Raw genomic sequence first — 13,757 nt, 5'->3', positions numbered from 1 at the left:
ACAAACACTTTAAATGTTGATTTCACCTCACAGTGAACGTCAGAATGAGGGCAATAAGCTCTAGCTCCCTCATTTGCTATTAAAGCTTTAAATAGTCAGACACTTACCTGTCCCATGGTCCAGCGATGCGGGCACACGAAGCCTTGCTCCTCTCCTCCTCCTTTCTGCGGTGCCAGCATTCTAACTTTGGGTGGCTGGCTGTGGCTTCACACCTGGGCGTGCACAGCGCACGCGCGAGCCATGCTGCGTGCTGTAAATGGCAGGGCAATCTTATGGGACCTGTGACGTGTCCCAGAAGATTGCAGGGAGAGGGGAGAGGTGATCTTCCATCCAGCGCCAGAGGAGGAAGTGGGAGCTGGGTGCCTCTAAAAACAGGGAAACGACCCCCTCCCAAAAAAATGATATGCCAAATGTGGCATGTCAGTAGGGTCGCCACCCTTTCTTTAAGTCAAACCCGAACACTTTAGCGCCACGCAGCAATTTTTTTAATAGTATAAACTATACATATATTTTGCTATTAAATAACATTTCTAATCATCTGAAGTTAATCACAAGAGTTCCCCTTTACATCAGAGTCCGCAGAGTTCCTCTTTTACATCTGAACTCACAGAGTTCCCTTTCACTGTAAGGGGGGGACTCTGCAGACTCTGATGTAAGGGATAACTCTGGGGACTCTGTCATAAGGGGTGCTCTGGGAACCCCGATTTAAGGTGGAACATTGAGAACTCTGATGTATGGAGAAGATTCTGATGCAAGGGGGAACACTGTGGCCTCTGGTGTAAAGGGGAACTCTGATGTAAAGGGTGCTCTGAGAACCCTGACTTGCCTTAGTGTATTCACTCACTCACTCCTTGGCAGTCAGCACCTTCAAATTTCCAGCCCCAACTTTCCATTTCTGAGGCACAGCGCCGGGGATTGGAGTGTGGGCAGACACAGAGGGGTAGGAGTGTTTGGGGGGTGGAAGCTGCAGGGAAGCCATAGTCAATCTAAATAATGTGTCCGGGTTTCAGGCAGTCTGAAACCCGGACGCATGATTCCAAACCCGAACTGTCCGGGTGAATCCTGGACAGGTGGCAACCCTACATGTCAGGGGGTCACCAACACTTAAAGCGGAAGTTCCATTTTTGGGTGAAACTCCACTTTAAACTGATCACCTGTTTAGGCTTTTAAATTATCACCTATGGACAATTTTAGCTACTGTAGTTTGTCTTCATTTCTTAAGCTGGCCATAGATGAAACGATTTTCTTTCCTGCAATTAAGGGTTGCAGGAGGAAATTTGCTTGATTCCCCCATCTACACAGTCCGTGTTGATGGCAGAATCCTAACCACGGAGCAATTGTGTTCTCCCAGCAGGGGGGTAAGTCGTCCCCACCGGTAGCACACAGTCATTACTGCTAGTGGCTATAACAGTCGCTAGCAATAATTGCATGTAAGATCCAAAAGACTGGTTGTACCTAAGTTGATCGATCAACTTGTGTTCAACCAGCCTGCACACAAATGGATCGAAGTTTGGCCGGTCCCTGCTGAACTGCCCCGAGATTAGAATGTCCATAGCCAGCTTTAAGCATGTGCATGTAAATCTTGAAATGTTTGGTATCTATTTACTTGATGCAACATCATCTTTTATATTATACAAACATTTAGATATTATTTTGTGTTGGTATGCACTAAAATTCACTTGAGTGTTATTAAAGCATAATTTTAAAAATGATTTAAATAACATGTTATACTTATGTTCTTTTACAGAGCAGCCCCGATCTTCTTCTTCTGGGGTCCCCCTGCGGGTGCTCCAGGCCCCTCCTCTTTGGGTGGTGCCCCCACAGAAAGCCTATGGGGCACCCATGCCTGCTCGCTCCCGAGTCACAGACAGCAGGATTCGGCCATACCCCCCATGTCACAGCTTTACAGCTTTTGATTGACAGCAACTGCTACTATTAATCTGTCCAATGAGGAGCGAAACAGCTGTTGCGCTACTGCACGTCCATGGATCGGATTGGGCTCAGGTAAGAAACGGGGGGGGGGGGGGGGGGTAGCTGCAGCGCAACAGGTTTTTTACCTTAATGCATAAAGGTGAAAAACCTTAAGGTATAACTAAAAGCGAGCCCTTTTTTTTTGTTTTGGATAGAGCAGAGATGGATTAGAGCACCTGTCAGTTTTTATTGCTGTGTCTGTGCCTCTGTTAGGAAGATTCATCCTCTCTATTTGTCCTGTTTACCATTATCGTTGAAAGTGAAAGTAAAAGAAAATCCCACATTATGGGTTGTCCCCAGAAAAGTAATAGAGGGGTATCTTCCAATGGGGACACTAGTTCTGGTGACCTGGGGGTCCCCAAGGAATTCCCTTAATTTTCAGGGATTTCCTCTCACTTCCTGTGGCTATGGAAAAGGAATTGAAGGGAAATCTCCACAATAGGACTTAGATGGCAAAAAAAAAAAAAAAATCAGACAGGGGTTACAACCCCCCCAAAGGCCCATACAAATGATACATAAATCGGAAGTAAAATTTTGTCTGATGAACTATCTGCCGATTTTCGGATCGTTGGTATGGTGCTTTCGACATCTGATGCTGATTTTTGGATGGATGTGGACTATAACATTTTTGTCGTATGTGCACTCTACGTTCGATTTAATATAAATAGTACGGTTTTCGTACGAAAAAAAAGCATAAGAGCAAGACTACGCATGCTCAGAAACAAAAGAATACATACAAAATTATTCAACATATTATGTCACTTCTGAAGTTGTATTCTGTTGTACGAAAATGTTCATATGGTGAGTAACCTCTTCACTTTCTATATGAGCCTAGCATGCAACAAAAAATGGATGAGACGGTCATCTGAAAATCTGATCGAGTGTATAAAGCTTTACTCTATCCATAAAGGAAAAAAAAGTTTTGCCTATAGTTCTACTTTAACCACCTCAGCTCCAGAAGGTTTATCCCCCTTCATGACCAGGCCAGTTTTTGTGATAAGGCACCGTGTTAAGCCCCATACACACTATCAGATTTTCTGCTGATTTTTTCCTTCACATTTACCAAAACCATATAATATGAGGTCAAACCTTAGGCGTTTCAATTTGTATGCAATCAGGCAGGCCCTTGCACTACATGGTTTTGGTAAATCTGAAGACGAAAATCTGATAGTGACAGTGATAGTTTTTACTGACAATTGCACAGTTGTGTGATACTGTACCCAAATAAACATTATGCCCTTTTTTCTCCACAAATAGAGGTTTCTTTTAGTGGTATTTGATCACCTCTGCGGTTTTTATTTTTTGTGCTATATACAAAATAAAAAGACTGACAATTCTGAAAAAAAAAAAAATTTTTTTTCATTTTCTACTTTCTGCTATAAAACATATCCAATATTTTTTTTAAAAATATCAATTTAGGCCAATATGTATTCTGCTACATATTTTTGGTAAACAAAAAACAAAACAAATCCCAATACATATACATATATATATATATATATATATATATATATATACATATATATATATATATATATATATAATGTGTTTGCTGAAAAGTTATAGCGTCTACAAACTATGGTATATTTTAATTTTTTACTAGTAATGGCGGCGATCAGTGACTTATAGTGACTGTGACATTGCGGAGGATAAATTGGACACTAAGTGACACTTTTTGAGAATCGATGACACCAATAGTGATCAATCCTAAAAAATATGCAGTTACAGCACTAATGACACTGGCTGGGAAGGGGTTACCATCAGGGGCAATCAAAGGGTTAACTGTGTTCCCTAGGACTGATCACTGTGTTTGGGGGTGGGGGTGGACCTGCTGGAGACAGTGGAACTATACGCGCATTACCCCTGTAGGGGTGTGAGGATCCGGTGAGTAGGGATCCTTGTGGGGGAGCACTCAAGTCACTGAAGATTTTTTTCAAGCACTAAAGTTACTTTTTTTACAGTTTTTGGACGTTTTGCACATTAATTTGATACAAGAATACATGGACAAATTTTTTCATGTATACAGTTTATATATTTTCATAATTGTTTTTTTTATGTTAATGAGGAGTCACAAATATCACTATTAATTTTATTAATTTTGTATTTTTATTTATTTTTTCACTTTGGTATTTATATTTGAACACGGCTGAGCCATGGATGCATAGTATAACAATTCATTATGTGTAGCATGTTTTTGATATAGGGATGCGATATTGGTATTGCATATGAATGACTTGCGGGTAACCTATCAGTCTACCTATATCCTAATCTTATTTTGAAACTCACTTATTCACCTTTAGTAATTTGGTTATTGCACGTAACAACACAGATTATAGCAATTACACAGGTTTTCTTTTTTGCACAGGGTGCTTACAGTTAGGTTTGGTTCCCGTACGTTAGGTGCATTAATATAGCACACCTGCATAACTCGGCACACGCAATCAGCACACACATTCCCTGATAGGGGACATTGAGGGAAGCCTTTTGGGTTTGGGTATCTATTACAGAATAGCCATCCCTCCCTTCTCCCCCATATCTTTCTCCTCTGGTTAAAGCGGAGGTCCACCCTAAAGTGGACCTTCCGCTCATTGGAACCCCCCCCCCTCCGGCACCACAATTGGCACCTTTCAGGGGGGGAGGGGGGTGCAGGTACCTGTACAGTACAGGTATCTGCACCCACTTCCGGGATAGCTCTCTGCGGAAAGGGGCGTAGATTACGCCCCTTTCCGAAAGTCCCCTGCTGCCTGCTGGGAAACACACAGATCCCAGAGGCAGCGGGGTCCATCCTTATTGCGCAGCGCGACTCGTGCATGCGCAATAGGGAACCGGGAAATTAAGCCGAAAGGCTCCACTTCCTGATTCCCATACCCAAGATGGCGGCAGCAGCACCCGAGAGACGATCGAGAGATCGGCTTCGGGTGCCGACATCGCGGGCGCGCTGGACAGGTAAGTGTCACTATTTTAAAAGTCAGCAGCTGCAGTATTTGTAGCTGCTGGCTTTTAAAAAAAAAAAAATAAAAAACGCGGAGTCCCAGCGGACTCCCGCTTTAAGAGTACCTATAGGGGATGTTCTGTATGCTTTGAGGGAGGTTTTTAGAGATATTTTATACATTGTGCACATATGAGGTAGCGCCACTAACCCCAATTGTCATATAATATCTTACACCTATAGTTCTTTTGGGGACTTTAGTTTGAGGGGAGGCAGCAACCGTTACTGGTAACCTTAGAGCAGCTTTGTGTAGTACATAAGGATTTTATTTACCTAGTGAGAGGAGGTCTATCCGGTAGCTGTGAGAATACAGTTGTGAGTGGCAATTCTCTGGATTTCTATAGTGAGAGACTTCCTATCTTTTGCAGTTCCAAGAACTACCTGAACTTCCTACCTTACCCTTTACCCTTCATTGAGAGACTGTTCTGTCTACTTGTCAAATAAATATCCTAAAAGTGGATCCAGTGTCAGTTTCTGCAGTTCTTTGGGCCTTCTACCTCAGGAAACCCTACACACACACACACACGAGGTCAAGAAGGTATCTGCCCAATTAAACCAGCCACTCCTTTGCGGGGTCAGTGCTACATTTAGGGTTGCCACCTGTCCAGGATTCACCCGGACAGACTGCCTGAAACCCAGATACATTATTCAGACTGGATCATGTCTTCCCAGCAGGGTTACTGGCTGCAGTTTTCTAAGCTGAGAGTGTGTCTCTAACACCCTCTTTTACACTGCCTAAAGCCAGCACCCCCCCCCCCCCCCAAAAAAAACACACACACACACACACACAAACAGGAAAGGAGAGAGGGCTTGATCTGTATCTCTTACTCTCTTAATTAGAAATCCAGCAGCCTCAGATACATCTGGGTGAGAGGTGCTGACTGCCAAGGGGTGAGTGAGCTCACTATCCATCCCTGTCTGTGACTGAAGTCTCCCTCCTTCTCTCTCCTGCCTCAGAGAGTACACTTAGGTAAATCAGGGTTCTCAGAGCACCCTTTACATCAGAGTTCCCCTTTACACCAAAGGGCACAGTGTTTCTTCAAATCAAAGTCCTCTCCGTACATCAGAGTTCTTAGTGTTCCCCCTTAAATCAGGGTTCCCAGAGTTCTCCCTTACATCAGAGTCTGCAGAGTCTCCCCTTACAGTGAAAGGGAACTCTGCAAGTTCAGATGTAAAAGGGGAACTCTGATGTAAAGGGGAACTCTTGTTATTAATGTCATATGATTAGAAATGTTATTTAATAGCAAAATATATCTATAGTTTATACTATAAAAAATAAAAAAAATTGCCGTGCGCCAATAAAGTGTTTGGGTTTGACTTTGAAAAGGTGGCAACCCTAGCTACATTTACATAGGCAGACTGCCGTCCTGCCCAACGATCGGCGGGGCTCGGCAGACATCGCGTCCGCTGGACCCACTGATTGGCTCCTGCTGTTTACAATCACAGCGGAAGCGGGCAGCTGGCGGGGTGGGCCCCAGACCTAGAAGTGTCAGATCACATACGTGATCTGGCGCAGAGCGGCCTCCCTGTCGCAGGGCGGGCGGTCGCTCGCTAAGCAGTTAAAAATTGGATTTTCATAAATGACTACACAAAAATCAGGCAACACAAAAAAAAAATGGCAACAACTACCATTTTATTCTCCAGGACTTCTGCTTTCAGAAAATAAACGTTTTGGGTCTCCAAGTCATTTTCTAGCAAAGAAAATAAGGTTTTTACATGTGTGAGAACATTTCGAAACTGCCCGCACAGCAAGCGGTCAGAGCCCATTAGATTGTTCTCTATAATGAGGTAGGACTTGTCACTGAGACATTGCCTGGCATCGGAAGCCGGAGGCGTTCATCGGAATAGCGGGATTGGTTGGAGAGAGGGGATGGAAGGGCGGAAGCGGATTTTCCAGGAAATGTAGAACGCTGTGTGTTCGGGGAAAGCTGCCTGCCACCTCTTCAGGGGTCTTTGTCAGCCGAGGCTCGTCCAATCAGAGCGGAGATGCCCCTGTGGCCCGCCCCCTCCTCCTCCTCACACGCCCTGTGATTGTAGGATTGGGAAGCAGAAGGAGCATGGAGAGCCCACTGTGTGGGAGAGGCTGAGTGACACTTTCCTGTGCTGGGGACACCCTCCGCTCTCTGTGCCCGGAGCCAGCAGGTAAGTGTGTGTTAGCGGGAGTATAGACAGCCCGGACTGACACTGTATATTACCAGCCACGTCCGCCGCTATTATTGTTATTAATATACACCCCCCACTTACATTGCGCTCTGTGGGCTTCTTCAACGTGGCTGCGCGCTCCTGTGTTTATTGGACTGCAACAAGTCAAACTTTATTCATTACATTATTGTTTACAATGATAATAGAGGCTCTAAAGCCTTAACCCTTTAAAGCAGTATTAAACAGAAAGGCAAACATTTGATTGCCATTTCTAAGATGTGATGGCTGCATTCGTTTTCTTTTCTTTGTTCTCTTTCTTCCAGTTATTTTCACCAGATCCAGCCAGTGAGTCTTCTGTTTTTCTGCAGAAAATGCAAACCATTTTACCACTGACAGGGGAGTTTATAATGACCAGCTTTTATGTAAAACCTTTATCCCAAAAGGAAAAAGTGATTTGCTGTAACTGATTATAAAGTATTAGGCACCTTTCACACAGGGCGGATCCGCTCAGCGGGAGATCGATCTATTGATCCCCGCTGAGCCGGCGGGTGACGGGTCCGTCTTCGCTCACTGTGTAGGGACGGACCTGTCCGAGCCCCGCTGATCTCTATGGGAAGATCGGATGAAAACAGACAGCATGTCTGTTTTCATCCCATCCGCTGGACGGATGGTGAACGTATCGCCACCCGTCTGTTTTCATTGGATCTTGTCGGATCAGGTGACAGTCAGGTGTCAGCACACACCTCTCCGCTGATATCCACCTGCCCATACAAGTCAATGGGTGGCCCGCTCGGATCCACCTGAAGAATGGATCCGAGCGGGTCTATCGTGTGAAAGGGGTCTTAGATGGAGTTCAGTTTCAATTTGTTAGTGTATTGAAATCTGCTAGTCCATCTAACCCACCCCCCTCTCTCTCCAGACTGACAATGCTTCTGTTCCCCCTGTGCTCCTTCATCCAGGGTGGAGACACTAATACAGGAGGTATATTACTGGCCAGGCTACCAGGTGAAGACGAATAGAAAAAAGCCTAAATTTATTAAAAAAACAAACCAAAAAAAAAAAACGAATGCAGCCACCGCATCTAATTTTTGTTTTTTTTTTAGGTTTTTATACTGCTTTAATGCATTCTCTGAATTTAAGTGATATTTTTTTTAAAATAACAAACATGTAATAATTACCTGCTCTGTGTAATGGTTGTGCACAGAGCAGCGCCAATCCTCTTCTTCTCAGGTCCTCTGCTGGTATCCTTGGCTCCTCCCTCTTGACCAATGCCCCCATTAGTAGCCACTTGCTAATGTCTGCCCTGTCAGCGGTGTGTCAGCATCGTTCTAAGGTAAGTATTTCATAATGAGCTAGTATGCGATGCATACTAGCTCATTATGCCTTTGTCTTGTGGCTAGTGGTGTGTTTTTTTTTTGCAGGTTTACAACATCTTTAAAGCGGTTGTATACCCACTGATGTGTTTTTTTTTAACTCACCTGCAAAGGAAAAGGCATAATGAGCTAGTATGCACTGCATACTAGCTCATTATGAAATACTTACCTTAGAACGAAGCACCGACATCTGGCCCTATCCTCGCAGAGGGAGCTGACATGTTCCCTCAGCATTTCTTCCGAGTATCGTGGCTCCGGCGCTCTGAGTGGCCGGAGCCACGATATCGTCACTCCCGCGCATGCGCGGGAGATTTCTTCCCGGCAGGGTCCGGCGTCTTCCCTGTGCTCATGCCCCGCTGCAGTCAGTGGCGCATTGCGAGGGGAATATCTCCTAAACCGTGCAGATTTAGGAGATGTTTTTTACCTACAGGTAAGCCTTATAGGCTTTCCTGTAGGTAAAAGTCCCAAAAATGACTATACAACCACTTTAAGCTGCAATAAATGATATGTTTGCTTTTTGGGTTTAATACTGCTTTAAGATATATCATGACAGATCATCACAAGCACAGAGTTCAGTAGTAAATGTTTGTAAGTCAGATGTTGCACAAAGAATGTGGTTGCTAAAATGTTAGGGCTCACTCACACAGACACAGAAGGCTGTACACCAGTGATATGCAATTAGCGGACCTCCAGCTGTTGCAAAACTACAAGTCCCATCAAGCTCTGCTTCTGGGTGTCATGTTTGTGGCTGTAAGTCTTGCTATGCCTCATGGGACTTGTAGTTCTGCAACAGCTGGAGGTCCGCTAATTGCATATCTCTGCTGTACACCAACAGAATTCAGGCTATTTCTGTAAACAAAGAGGTGGAGATGCTGGTGATGGTATTACCCATATATAAGGCAATGGGCATATTTGGACAAGGACTAGAATCTCTACCTAGACTGTAGCTGAATATGGCCAAGGATGAGTCTTTGGTTGTTATGATGCTGTCGGGTGCATAGCCATAGCTGGACAAATGTTGATCTATGTATAGGTAGACTGGTTGTACTGAAGTCGATTGATGGATTGACATTAATACAACCAGCCTGTCTGACTTTTATCATGCGATCACTGCTGGCGGCTATAGCCGCCAGCAGTAACTATTGTATTCTGAGGGTGGGGAAACCTCCCGCTGTCAAAATACATACGCTCCATGGAAGGGATTCCCCCATCAACACTGACTGTGTTGATGGGGGAATCAAGTGATGTTTTTTTTTTACCAGTGGTTGGTGGAAAGAAAATTGGTTAATATGTGGCCTGCTTTGGCAACCAGTGCTGCTGGGTATGCACCAAGTATGAACAGCCAAAAGCCCTATACACACTATTAGATTTTCTGCAGATTTTTGTCTTCAGATTTACCAAAACCATATATCATCAGGTCAAATCTTAAGGCCCCTTTCACACTGGGTTGGGGGGGAGCATAGCTATTTTTAGAGGCGCTTTACCGTCGGCTTTGCAGCGCTATTTGGCCGCTAGCTGGGTGGTTTTACCCTCCCCTAGTGGCCAAGAAGGGTTAAAAACCACCGCAAAGTGCCTCTGCAGATATAGCCGCGCTGCCCCATTGATTTCAATGGGCAGGAGCTGTGTAAACACCGCTCCAAAGATGCTGCTAGCAGAACTTTTTTTTACCGTCCTGCCAGTGCACCGCTCCAGTGTGGAAGCCCCCGACAACCAAATCCGACGGATTTTGTCAGAAACTGTTGCATACACACGGTCGGACAAAGTTGTCGGAAAATCCGACGTGATTACGTTATTTCGTTGCGACGGGACTACGTTCACGCTAGTAGCCAATAGCTTTGGTGTAGGAATTTGATCTGAGCATGCATGGCACTTTGTCCGATCGGAATTCTCTACACATGATCGGAGTATGTCTGATCGGAGCATTTTGTCTGTAAATTTTCCCAACAAGTTGGAAAACTTGGTTCGTCGGATACTCCGACGGAAACAGTCTGATGGAGACCACACACAGTCGGAATATCCGACAAAACGGTCTGATCGGACACATTCTGTCGGAATCTCCAACCGTGTGTACAAGGGCTTAGTGACATGGCAGCATTGCTCAGGTGTGAACAGGGCGTTATTAGGCACAGAAATCAGTATCTGAGCTGTCTTGCAACATCATCTTCTTGGCTCAATGCCTCACGTTTTCATTGTGCCAAATATTGAAAAAAAAAGTGTTTTCTGAATAATTTATTTGGAGCAGATTGTGTCATATTTGTTCCAGTTGAATCTCCCTGGTCAAATTTTATTTTATTAATTTTATTGCGTACACCAAATATTTATTTAATTTCAATGGTTTATCAGGCCCATTGTCTTTCCCTGTATACTTCCCACTTCCTCTGTTGTCTTCCTTTGATGATTGATGTCCTGTCTGCTTTCCTTTCTCTTGTAGCTCCTAATGCTCTTAGACATGGATATCCTCTGTCTGCTGCTCCTTTTTCCTGCCATATGTCGTAAGTATCGGGTCTCCGCTATCAACAGTTTTGCAAACATGTGGCACTGCCTAGAATGTCCACCATACAACAGTTATTTGTGTTGGCAACTCATTTTTCAAAAACACTTCAAGATTGTGCTTCACTTGAGATAATTAGACACACTTGTAATTAATTAAATTTTAAAATGGTATTCTTGTTGACCAATAAAATAGTTTCCTTAAAATTTCAGTAGACCATTCATGTGTATGCTTTAACTTAACCCAGGGGTTGACAAATTTGCTTGGAATCTAGGAGCCAGCTAAAAAAGTTAGGAGCCAGGTCCGTGACAGCGATCTGGACCTGTCCCTGGCCTGATATGGAGACGAGTGAGGGGAAGATAGCCCCCAGCTCCCCACCTGTCTCCAAGTCATTGCCCATAGCTCTTAGAGGGACATTTTATTTGTTTTATTTTTTTCAAATGAGGAATTTTTTTTAAATTGCATTTTAGTGTAAATATGAGATGTGAGGTCTCTCTGACCCCAGATCTCATATATAAAAGAGGACCTGTCATGTTTTTTTCTATTACAAGGGATTTCTACATTCCTTGTAATAGGAATAAAAGTGACAGTTTTTTTTTTAAAAGAACAGTGAAAAAAATAAAAGTTAAAATAAGAAAAAAAAAATTATTTTAAATGCGCCCTGTCCTGCCAAGCTTGCGTGCAGAAGCGAACGCATATATGAAAGCAATGTTCAAACCACACATGTGAGGTATCGCTGCGATCGGTAGAGTAAGAGCAATAATCTAGCCCCAGACCTTCTCTGTAACTCAAAACGTGCAACCTGTAGAATTTTTTAAACGTCGCCTATGGAGATTTTAAAGGGTAAAAGTTTGTCGCCATTCCATGAGCGGGCGTAATTTTGAAGCATGACATGTTGGGTATCGATTTACTCGGCGTAACATTATCTTTCACAATATAAAAAAAAATTGCGCTAACTTTACTGTTGTCTTATTTTTTTTTAATTAAATAAATTATTTTTCCCCCAAAAAAGTGCGCGTGTAAGTCCGCTGTGCAAATACGGTGTGACAGACATTATTGCAACGACCACCATTTTACGCTCTAGGGTGTTAGAATAAATATATATATATATATATATATATATATATATATATATATATATATATATATATTTTTTTATATTATATATATATATATATATATATATATATATATATATATATATATATATATATATATATATATATATATATATATATATATATATATATATATATATATATAATGTTTAGGGGTTCTAAGTAAAGGGAAGGAGATGGCTGGCAGACAGGGCAAGCTCCATTAGCATTGTTGGTTGTAATTCCAACGGGCACCAGAAGAGGGCGCCAGATTCCAGAAGGAACCATAGGATCACAGAAGGCCTCAAAGCCGGGGGCTCAATTACCGGCCGCCGGCTGGGCGTGGCCCGACGCGATCACGCCGGGGGGGGGGTCCACGGAGACAGGATACCCCCCCCAGCTGTGCTGCCCCAGGCGCCAGGTCGCTAATTCTAGTCGCAAATGCGACCTGGCGCCTGGGTTTTGTCGAGCCCTGACTCAACCACTTAATCCCCAGGACCATTTTGCTGGCCAAAGACCAGGGCACTTTTTCCAATTCGGCACTGCGTAATTTTAACTGACAATTGCGCGGTCGTGCGGCATTGCTCCCAAACAAAATTGAAGTCCTTTTTTTCCCCACAAATAGAGCTTTCTTTTGGTGGTATTTGATGACCCCTGCGTTCTTTTATTTTTTGCGCTATAAACAAAAACATTTTTTTACAAATATTGCTATAATAAATATCCCCCAAAAATATATAAAAAAAGTTTAGGCCGATGCATATTCTTCTACATATTTTTGGGTCAAAAAAATAATAATCGCAATACGCGTTTATTGATTGGTTTGCGCAAAAGTTATAGTGTTACAAAATAGGAGTTAGTTTTATGGCATTTTTATTAATAATTTTTTACTAGTAATGGCGGCGATCAGCGATTTTTATTTTTATTTTTTTATCGTGACTGTGATATTACGACGGACACAGACATTTTTGACACATTTTTCGGACCATTGTCATTTATACAGCAATCAGTGCTATACAAATGAACTGATTCCAGCGTAAATGGCAGTGAAGGGGTTAACCACTAGGGGGCAGTGTAGGCATTAAGTATGTCCTGGGGAGTGATTCTGACTGTGGGGGGCGTGGCTACATGTGACATCACCGATCTTTGCTTCCGATCACGGGGAGCAGAGATCAGTGACACTATCACTAGGCAGAACAGGGAGATGCTTGTTTACATTAGTATCTCCCTGTTGTTCCTCTCCGTGGGACGATTGCAGGTATCCCCATGGGCATGGAGTCCGCACAACCCGACTCATGGAGCTTTCCGCATGCGCAGGCCGCCTCTTGAAGGGCAATGTACAGGTATGTTAGTTTACCTGTACAAGCCCTTCTGTTGACGTATATCGGCGCGAGGCGGTTGGCAAGCGGTTAAAGGGTAACTCCACTTTCGCGGTGGGGAAAAACAATAGCAAATATAAAAAATAATATAGCGTATAAAATTGCAACTCAAGTTTTATTGTAATTGAATTGTATTAAAAATGACTTTTCCTTTTCAATCTACAGCTCTGTAATTTTCTGTGACATGCAATATGGCTACCAGGAGGTTTTCTGTACACAGATGGTATACGGAACATCCCCCAGAAACAATTTCCTGCTTGTGTGATTGGCTCACTTATTTTTCCAGAACTCTGCACTAAGGCCCCTTCAACGCTGCCA

General features: G+C 43.3%; 1 protein-coding gene across 3 annotated transcripts in view; it reads left to right on the top strand.

Annotated features, from left to right (window-relative positions):
* Window positions 1-6,849: 6,849 nt before the first annotated feature.
* Window positions 6,850-13,757, top strand: part of CD276 (CD276 molecule) — a 36,707-nt gene continuing 29,799 nt past the window's right edge. The window contains exons 1-3 of one of the 3 annotated variants that reach the window (XM_077471824.1): window positions 6,850-7,102; window positions 8,307-8,435; window positions 10,907-10,967. In XM_077471824.1, the coding sequence (XP_077327950.1) occupies window positions 8,397-8,435; window positions 10,907-10,967 (100 nt within the window). In that variant the 5' untranslated portion in view covers window positions 6,850-7,102; window positions 8,307-8,396. The remainder of the gene's footprint in view (window positions 7,103-8,306; window positions 8,436-10,906; window positions 10,968-13,757) is intronic. The other 2 variants (XM_077471823.1, XM_077471825.1) reach the window with 2 other exon arrangements.

The sequence above is a fragment of the Lithobates pipiens genome, unplaced genomic scaffold (assembly GCF_037356315.1).
Source record: "Lithobates pipiens isolate NorthernLeopardFrog02 unplaced genomic scaffold, aLitPip1_a1.2 Scaffold_8, whole genome shotgun sequence".
Classification (NCBI taxonomy): Eukaryota; Metazoa; Chordata; class Amphibia; order Anura; family Ranidae; genus Lithobates; species Lithobates pipiens.
This window is presented reverse-complemented; position numbering and strand designations above follow the sequence as displayed.